At 42.1% G+C, this 9,322-nt stretch overlaps 1 protein-coding gene across 1 annotated transcript; it reads right to left on the bottom strand.

The window, feature by feature from the left end:
• Positions 1-1,558: 1,558 nt before the first annotated feature.
• On the bottom strand, positions 1,559-3,289 carry LOC125159442 (filaggrin-like). Its single transcript, XM_047847785.1, has 3 exons — positions 3,152-3,289; positions 1,939-2,513; positions 1,559-1,691 (listed from the first exon to the last, which is right to left on the bottom strand). Exons 1-3 carry the CDS (start codon positions 3,287-3,289, stop codon positions 1,559-1,561), a joined length of 846 nt encoding a protein of 281 aa, XP_047703741.1.
• Positions 3,290-9,322: the final 6,033 nt, after the last annotated feature.

Below are 9,322 nucleotides of genomic sequence, written 5' to 3'. Positions count from 1 at the left end.
CTGGCCTGACTCACACTGGATCCCCGCTGTCTGCTTGCCCCGTATCCAGAGGACGATTGTCCATGTCCAGTGGCTGAGCGTCTGGAGGTGCCTGCTGACCGGTCATGCTGGGATTCTTGTCGTCCTCTTGTGCCAGATCTTGACTGCCCACGGGAGGAGTCAGTGTGTCCCCGAGAGGATGTCTCTCCGTGATGAGACCCTGATTGTGTGTAGCTGTCTACAGAGTGTCCGTGACTAGATCCTTGTCGTCTTCTGGTACCAGAGTCTGACTGTCCATGGGCAGAATCAGAGTGCCCATGATTGTCTCCCTGCCTTTGATGAGAGTGAGAGAGTCTAGAGCCTTCTCTCGCATGGCCATGGGCAGACTCACGTTGGTTTCCTGAACCAGACCCATGCTGTCTGTCCAAATCTTCTGAGTGTCCTTCACTGTCGCTGTCCTGACTGACACTGGACCCTCGGTTTCTCACTGGCCTGGATTCAGATGAGGATTGTCCATGCTCAGGGTGTGAGTGTCTAGAGCCGTGTGCCTGAGTGGATGACTGATGGTGACGAGATCCTCGCTCCGAGTGTCCACCATCGGCTGCCTGACCCTCAAGGGATCCTGCCTGTCTAGAGCTGTCACGTGCCTGCTCAGAGAGGGATCCTTGTCTCCCTCTGGTGCTGGATTGAGACTGCCCATGGGCAGAATTCAAGTGTTCTTGGGAGGGTATCTGGTAGAAATATGCCCCTGAGTGCTCAGAACTGCCACGTACATTGTCATGTTGTCTCCTTTGACTGGACCTGGACCGTTCCAAGACTGACCCTGACTGAGTATCTGAGTCTTCTGATTGTCCTTCACTGTCACTGGCCTGACCGGTTCTGGATCCCCGGTGTCTGCTGTTACCAGATCCAAAAGAGCTTTGTCCACGTCCAGCACCCGAATGTCTGGAGCTGTCGTCTGACTGCCGAAGGTGGCGCCCTTGCGTTTCCCTGGTGGTGGATCCTGACTCTCGGTGGGCAGAGTCTGAGTGCCCACGGGAGGCCGTCTGCCCTTGACGGGACCCTGAGTGCCCGGATCTGTCTCCTGACTGCTGGTGGTGGTGCCCTTCCCTTTCCCTGGAGGTGGATCCTGACTCTCGGTGGGCAGAGTCTGAGTGCCCACGGGAGGCCGTCTGCCCTTGACGGGACCCTGAGTGCCCGGATCTGTCTCCTGACTGCTGGTGGTGGTGCCCTTCCCTTTCCCTGGAGGTGGATCCTGACTCTCGGTGGGCAGAGTCTGATCCCCCATGGGAGGCCGTCTGCCCTTGACGGGTCCCTGAGTGCCCGGATCTGTCTCCTGACTGCTGGTGGTGGCGCCCTTGCCTTTCCCTGGTGGTGGATCCTGACTCTCGGTGGGCAGAGTCTGACCGCCCACGGGAGGCCGTCTGCCCTTGACGGGTCCCTGAGTGCTCAGACCTGTCTCCTGACTGCCCATGGCTAGACCCATGTTCCTTCCTCAAAGTGGACCCAGACCTTCCGAGGGTGTTTGAAGATTCTCTACCTGCACCTTCTGAATGTCCTTCGCTGTCGCTGGCCTGACTCACACTGGATCCCCGCTGTCTGCTTGCCCCGTATCCAGAGGACGATTGTCCATGTCCAGTGGCTGAGCGTCTGGAGGTGCCTGCTGACCGGTCATGCTGGGATTCTTGTCGTCCTCTTGTGCCAGATCTTGACTGCCCACGGGAGGAGTCAGTGTGTCCCCGAGAGGATGTCTCTCCGTGATGAGACCCTGATTGTGTGTAGCTGTCTACAGAGTGTCCGTGACTAGATCCTTGTCGTCTTCTGGTACCAGAGTCTGACTGTCCATGGGCAGAATCAGAGTGCCCATGATTGTCTCCCTGCCTTTGATGAGAGTGAGAGAGTCTAGAGCCTTCTCTCGCATGGCCATGGGCAGACCCACGTTGGTTTCCTGAACCAGACCCATGCTGTCTGTCCAAATCTTCTGAGTGTCCTTCACTGTCGCTGTCCTGACTGACACTGGACCCTCGGTTTCTCACTGGCCTGGATTCAGATGAGGATTGTCCATGCTCAGGGTGTGAGTGTCTAGAGCCGTGTGCCTGAGTGGATGACTGATGGTGACGAGATCCTCGCTCCGAGTGTCCACCATCGGCTGCCTGACCCTCAAGGGATTCTGCCTTTCTAGAATTGTCATGTCCTTGCTTGTGTCTATTTTTCCCTTTTCCTTTTAGTCCTTTGGATCTTGTCTCCTTCCTTTTTTCATGGGTTTTTCCTGATCGTGTGGATTTTCTCAATTTTTCTTCTTTTTCTTCTTGTACTTCGTCTTCGTCTAAATCATCGTCTTCATCTTTTGTATGGTGTGCATGGTGGTTTTGGTTTTGCTCTGTTGCTTGGAAGTTCTGATATCTGTTCGACTCATAGTATGCTGTAGCCAACTTGAATACCATTAGAAAGTATTCAGTGAAGTCAATTTTCTTGTCATGGTCTAGATCAAGAATATGCATGAAGACATCAGTAGTGTCTGGGTCATCTGGATTCTGTACATATGGAAGATACAGGGAGATTAGATGAGAGTGATTCACATGGACAGTTGAATAATCCAACCAACTGATGATTCTGATTTTTGGTAAGGAAATGTGGGACCATATGTGGTTTTGTGTCTTTGCTAATGTTCAGTTTATGATTAGTTACAGGAAAGTGTAGATTATGTACCTAAAAATATGTTAAATAGTTTGTGAAAAGTAATATATGTTAATATATGTTAAATAGTTTGTGAAAAGTAATAATATGGATGGGTCATATTCCTGTTTTTTTTCTTTTTAATGTACATATGTTATGAAATCCATCAGTGCATTGTCTTTTTAGTGGAGCTTGTTAGCATTCTTGAGATTAGGAAACATAATATGAAGAACTAATTTTTGGTGTTCAGTTTTTGTCATTAAATATTTATATTTCTTTCATAGAAGATGAATGTGTGTTTGTGTGTTGTGCACATTTTTGTGTGCACATAGTATATCAAATGTGTAAAGAGAGGAAAATAATACTTGTTTTGAAGTAAGATGAAGTCTCTTTTCTTTTCCAAAAGTAATAATTTACAAAGACTTAACAGATATTGTCACAATGCTGCTGCAAAACAAACATGAGACACCCTTGGGTCCTGGCTGATATCCCTTACCTTCAGGACTGGCCGAAACTCTCTTTCCAGGAGCTCCTTCAGTTCTTCCCTGCTCAGTGTGTCAGTCTCCTTGTCTGTTGTTGAGTACTCATGGAATAGGTCGATGATGGCAATGATGTTTTCCAGGAGAGTAGACATCTTTTGGTAGTAAAGGTGAACCTGGAAGGAAGAAATAAAAATGTACTTTTGTATGTCTTTTCTTCTTCTTCTTCTTCTTTTTTAAAAAAAAGATTATTTAGTTGAGAGAGAGAGAGTGCGAGCAGGGGAGGGGTGAGTGATACAGAATCCAAAGCAGGCTCCAGACTCTGCGCTGTCAGCACAGAGCCTGATGTGGGGCTTGAACCCGGGAACTGTGAGATCATGACCTGAGCTGAAGTGGATGCTTAACTGACATAGCCACCCTACTGCCTCTGTCTTTTATTTTTCTAAGGTCTTATCAATTATTAGATTGAATTTCCACCTTTTTTTAAAATCAACATTTCATGATGTATACAGTATTTTTAATTGGATAGGGTGGCTTTAATAGCTTCTCAATATTATACATTTTTGTTGTTGTTGACTGGCTTTCATTTTGCCACTTAATGAAGAGCATTTAAGACATGCTCAATTTATGTAATTGGTGAACAACGAAATTACTAAGCAGGTCAATAAATCTAAGTAAGCATTTATTTTATAAAAGCATTGTAATGACATCTAAATAAGCATTTATTTTATAAAAGCATTGTAATGACTACTTTAGAAGTTATAAAACCAGATGAAACTAATATGATATAGGAAACAATAATGTGAAAGACATGACTGAAATCGAGCTAAAGTATGTATGGACCTTGGATTATTTTATGAGAGGAAATAGGTGTTAATTCTTGACATTGTTAAACCTGTATTTTGATAAGTTTATGAGTAACCACTAAAATAATGCAGTTTATAACTTCTCAACCATAGAGAGGAAAAATAAAAATTAAAACAAAAGCTTCAATCAATGCATTGGAAACCAGGAAAGAAGAAAATAAGAAGCATAGATAAGGGAGAGTAAACAGAAAGTGTAAAATATAAAAGTAGGATTACATATAATTTTATCATGAATTATGTATGTGAGTTGATCAGACTGGTTGGCTAAAAGACAGTTTGTAAAGATTGAATTAAAAAATACAGTTGTATGCTTTTTACAAAAAGAAATTAAGATTTTTTTCAGGCACTGTCATTTATGTTGATATTCCAGACGTTGAACTTATGTGTAATTGTGCTGTCCCGAAAAGTCTGCATCTCAAGGATTGCACTTTCTGACCTCCTCTTGTACTCTGATTTCAATAATTCTGTGGCCTCATTGTTTATTTCTGCTTTATGTATTCACTTCCCTCTTTACTCTAGTTAGACATTTGGTTAATCTCTGTCATTGCTTCTAGCATGTACCCCGTCTTTCTTGTACTTACTGGCAAAAGCTCAACAGTGACTTTTTGTACTTTATCTCACAAGAAGTCCTTGAGTTTTATTCACTGAGAGCTTGGAAGCCAATGAAAAGAATTTCCTCACTTTGCCAATTTCTGATCTTCCAGCCTCGTGCATCTGTGTCCATAGACTTTAACCAGCAGTGATGTTGTGTATGTGTACAGTCTGTGCTCCTGTCCTCTGTTTTGGCACTGGAACCCCTTTGCCTACTCAAACAGTTTGCTTTTGCAATTGTCGTCCTTCTCTACTGGATATATTCATATATCCATACTGATGTGGCTCTTTTAAAAAATTTTTAATGTTTATTTACTTGAGAGAGAGAGAGAGAGAGAGAGAGAGAGAGCAAGAGAGCGATAGAGCGAGAGCGAGCAGGGGAAGGGCAGAGAGAGAGGGAGACACGGAATCTGAAGCAGGCTCCAGGCTCTGAGCTGTCAGTACAGAGCCCGATTTGGGGTTCAAACTCATAGACTATGAGATCATGACCTGAGCCGAAGTCAGACGCTTAACTAACTCAGCCCCCAGAATGATCTTTTAAAAACATGCATTAGATTATCTCATTCTTTATGCTGAATACTCTCCAATTACTTCTGATGTAGTTAAAGTAATGTACAAATTCTACTATGCCTCTCTTTACATGGTTTACTCCATCTAGCTCTCTGATGTCACCACACACCATTGTTTTTTTTGTTAAATATGCTCTAGGCATACTAGCTTCTTTTTATTCTTTGAAACAAATTGACTCCTATTTAGAATCTTGCCCTTTGCTTTGGCTGGTTCCTTTTGTCATTAAGATCTCAGTTTAAAGGAGAATTCCCCAGAGAGATCTTCCCCGGCCTTCTAATCTAAAATTCTCTCCTCCCATCACTTTATTATACCACTCTCTTATTTTCTTCATTGTTCTTAGCACTATTTGAAATTCTTGTTCATTTATTGTTTACTGGATGTCTCCTTCTACTAAATGCAAGCTCCTTAGAGTAGGGAGTTTATATTGTCACTGCAGCATAATCAGCCAAGTGCAGCACTTGGCAAATAGAAGGCAGTTTGTATATATTTATTGAATGAATGAATAAATGGAAACTCCAGCAATACAGAGAGTATTGAGTAGCTTCATAGGAAACACATTTATACTTCATTTTCCTTTTATATCAAAATAAGGTTTTAGTAACAGTTCCACTAAAAATGAAGATCCTCAAACATCCAGAACATTTCCCTCAGAGCACACATACCTCCCGTATTTCCACCTTGCTTAATACCAAGCAGGCAAAGTTAGATCTATTCCCTTTTACTTACGTTCTTCACCAGAAGAGTAAGTAGAATGTAGCCTGAAGGAGCTTTGCTGGGTGCTGAAGTCTGGGATAGTGGCCCTTTTATAGCAAGTCCATCCAGGGAGGAGCCATTCTCTGTAGGATGGTCTGAATCACTCCTAACCAAACCCAGATCCACCCGTATCTCCACCTGTATTTCTCTAGCAGTGTGTTTACCTCCCAACTTCCTCACGTACTCATCTGTACTTGTTTTACCAAGTTCCAAATTTAGTTTTACATAAACCCCATGTACTGGATGTTTTGAGGAAGGTTTTCTTTGGTGTGCAGGGTCCACACCTTCTACTTTTTTTTTTATAACCCCCACTTTGACTTGGTAGGTGCTTGATAAATATCTATTGACAAATATACTTTCTTAATTGTGTCTTTAGAGAAGTAAAATACACATTTTGAGATCCTCAAATTGAGTTTGGGGTAGAAAAACATCACAGGTACCCTCTGCATGTCCCTTTTTATCTATGAATTCTATGTGTGGATACTGGGAGAACTTGGCATGAAATGAATATTGGTTTTCTAGAAGTTATGGTGAACAGAGGAGAGATAGGCAAATTTAATTTTGATTTTTCAAAAGGAAGCAAGAAAATGAGCTCTTAAGTTAAAAGCAGTGATCACCAGAAGCTAGCATGACTTATTAGACAAGAACCATTAATCTAATTTTACATTGTTTTCAAGGTTATTACCTTGGGATATCAGAGATATGTTCTACCTAGTCTTTCTATAGGTTAAACTGTGGGTTTTCTCACTTATTCTCATAAATATACAGGAGGCTTCTTTTCTTGGCCTCTCCTTTGATTTCCAGACTTTTATGTTGAACAGACTATGGCTCCATTTAGATGTCCCCTGGTTACTTCTGCCCATGCTATTCAAAACTGAGCTCATTGTCATGGCTTGCACCAAAGTGTACTGTCTTCTAGAAGTCCACATATTGGTTACTGACATCCCTATCCACTGAGTGTCTCAAGCTATTCCCAGTCACTTTTCATTTCTCCCTCTCATTTACCCCTCATATGCTGCCACATCCTGCCAGTTCTCTGTAGATTACCTTCCTGCACATGTAGGCCTGTTTTCTATCTCTAGAGCTGCAGTTTTAGTTCTGAACTTCATCATCTTTCACATGGCTGTTTGTAAAAAGTGTCATAACGAGCCCCTCTGCTACAGGCTGCCTGATTCATCTTCTAATCTTATCACGTCATTCTCTCTTGTAGAATTCCAACGTTTTTCTAGACCTAGACGCTCCTTCACAATAGACATGAACCTATATCTTTCCAGCTGCCTCTCTTACTGTTTGTATTCTATGGGAAAGTCACTCTAGACTGATCGACATTTCTTGGATGATCCTTTAATGGTCTACCACTATTTAAAATCTCTACATGCTGTCCTTACTACCCGGAGTGTCTCTCAGTCGTAGCTTCTCCTCATCCTTTAAAACTATCTGGGATCATCCCCTCCTTCATAAAGCTTAACTGAAATCTCCATATAGATCACAGTTTCCTCATATGCTCTATATTTATCTTTCTTGTGGCATTGGTGATATTTTATTGTAATTATTTACTTATGTGTCTGCACCCCCTCCTTTCCCATTTTGTGTTTCTTCTCACCCTGGTATTTACTGGGTCTGAGTCATCTTTTGTATCTTATGAGTTTCTGGAGAATGATAAAAATAAGATGTGCAAGGAGGTGGCCAATCTTATTTAGGGCCAATGAGATAGAAATATGTATGAGTTTTAAAAACTGGGTTTAATGCTCTTATTTCCAACGAAACCATCAGTTCTTTCTTTTGTGGAACATTAGTTAACATCTACAGGACACAGGGCTTCATTTTTCTCTCCTTTTCTTCTTGGGTTTAATTGTCTTTCTGGGCCAGTAGTTACTGTGTTTTTGTCTTTCTCACCATGCTATAATAATAAAGGTAACCTGTATTGCTTAGATTATGTGCTGAGGATGGGCTAAGATTTTGCACGTATCACTTCTAACCCCCAGAACAACCCTGTGAGGTCATTACTATTATCCCTATATTTGAGATGAGGGAACTGATAGTGGTAGGATACCCACAGTTACCCAGTGAGTAAGTTACAGCACCAGGATTCAATCCCAGGTCATTGTGAATCCAACTCCCACATTATTTCCACTGTCCCACACAACTCTGGGTGTGAACTTTTCTCCTTTTTTGTTAGGTTTATTTATCTTTTTAGTGTATTAAACAGCGGTTTCTCTGAAATTACCCTAAGTCCTGGGTGAACTTACTTGCGGAGACCATTGTAGGGGCAGCAGAAAGACTCGGCTCTGGCATATGAGCTCGGAAAGGTGGAGTCCAGAGAATGGCAAGGATGAGGCAAGCTGGGATCTGATGTTTTAATGGCAGAAGACCAAAATATTAGATTCATATAAATATGGAGGACAGTCTGTTGGTCTGCTCCAGGACTATTTTCTTGGCCACGATCATAATCATTACATCTTCATCAGTCACTTGGATGAAAATATGGGCACCTGGCAAATAATTTTAGGATAGACTGAAGCTCCAAGAAGATTTTAGCATGTCACAACACAGCTCAGACATAATAATAAATCCTCCTGAAAGAAAAGTAGAATTTTGACTTTGGGTCTAAATTAACCTTTGCAAGGACAGGGTAGAAGACATAAGTAAAAGCAGGGATCCTGTGATGGCAGCAGTGTGATGTAGTATCCAGAAGGTAATGCTGATTTAGGCTGCATGAAAGAAGCACATTAGCTAGAACAGAGTAAGTGGTGCTGGTCTTCACTTGGCATTTGCCAGATTGTTTCTGTAGGTTTTTGTTCAGTTATATATGGTCACTTTTCAGTAAAGATGTGGACAACTTGTTATGGGTTCCGAGTAAAGTAAACAGGATGATTGGCCAGATGGGTGGTAAAGGGAACTGAGTGAGAAGTAGATGGATGGGAGATAAGTGTCTGTCTTCAATTATATGAGTGTTACATAGAATTAGGATTATACATAGGTTATATAAAAAAGTCAGATAAGTGGGTAGAAACTGCAGGGAAGCATATTTGACTCTGTATAGGGAAGAACTTTTTACTAGTCAGAATTATCCAAACATGAGAAGAATTATCTTTGGAGATAGTGAGTTCCCTATCACAGCCTAGAAAATTTTGAATCATTTGAGAAGTTGGTAGTCAAGTAGTCTAGCCTCATCATATTGTAGTTGATGACCAGCAGGTCCAATATAGTGTTGCTGATGAATCAGAAAGTCAGGACCCAGGCCTCCAACTCAGGACTTTTCATTGTAAATCCCCTTTGCTTTGCATCAGGTTATATCAGCTATCAGAGATGAGCATGAGACCAGGGATATTTTGGAGGAGGATTATTAAGTAGAGGAACATTGGACAAATGTCTGATAAATTCCTCTTTCAACCTGAGAGCTATGAT

This window comes from Prionailurus viverrinus, unplaced genomic scaffold, assembly GCF_022837055.1.
Source record: "Prionailurus viverrinus isolate Anna unplaced genomic scaffold, UM_Priviv_1.0 scaffold_50, whole genome shotgun sequence".
Classification (NCBI taxonomy): domain Eukaryota; kingdom Metazoa; phylum Chordata; class Mammalia; order Carnivora; family Felidae; genus Prionailurus; species Prionailurus viverrinus.
This window is presented reverse-complemented; position numbering and strand designations above follow the sequence as displayed.

What these genes read in the sequence shown, in the direction of transcription:
- LOC125159442 (XM_047847785.1), bottom strand. Translation starts at nt 3,289, where the DNA reads ATGTCTACTCTCCTGGAAAACATCATTGCCATCATCGACCTATTCCAT. An exon ending in AGTTTCGGCCAGTCCTGAAG is followed by an intron (nt 2,514 to 3,151) that starts GTAAGGGATATC and finishes CCATATGTACAG; the next exon opens with AATCCAGATGACCCAGACAC. An exon ending in GATTTGGACAGACAGCATGG is followed by an intron (nt 1,692 to 1,938) that starts GTCTGGTTCAGG and finishes TCCCGTGGGCAG; the next exon opens with TCAAGATCTGGCACAAGAGG.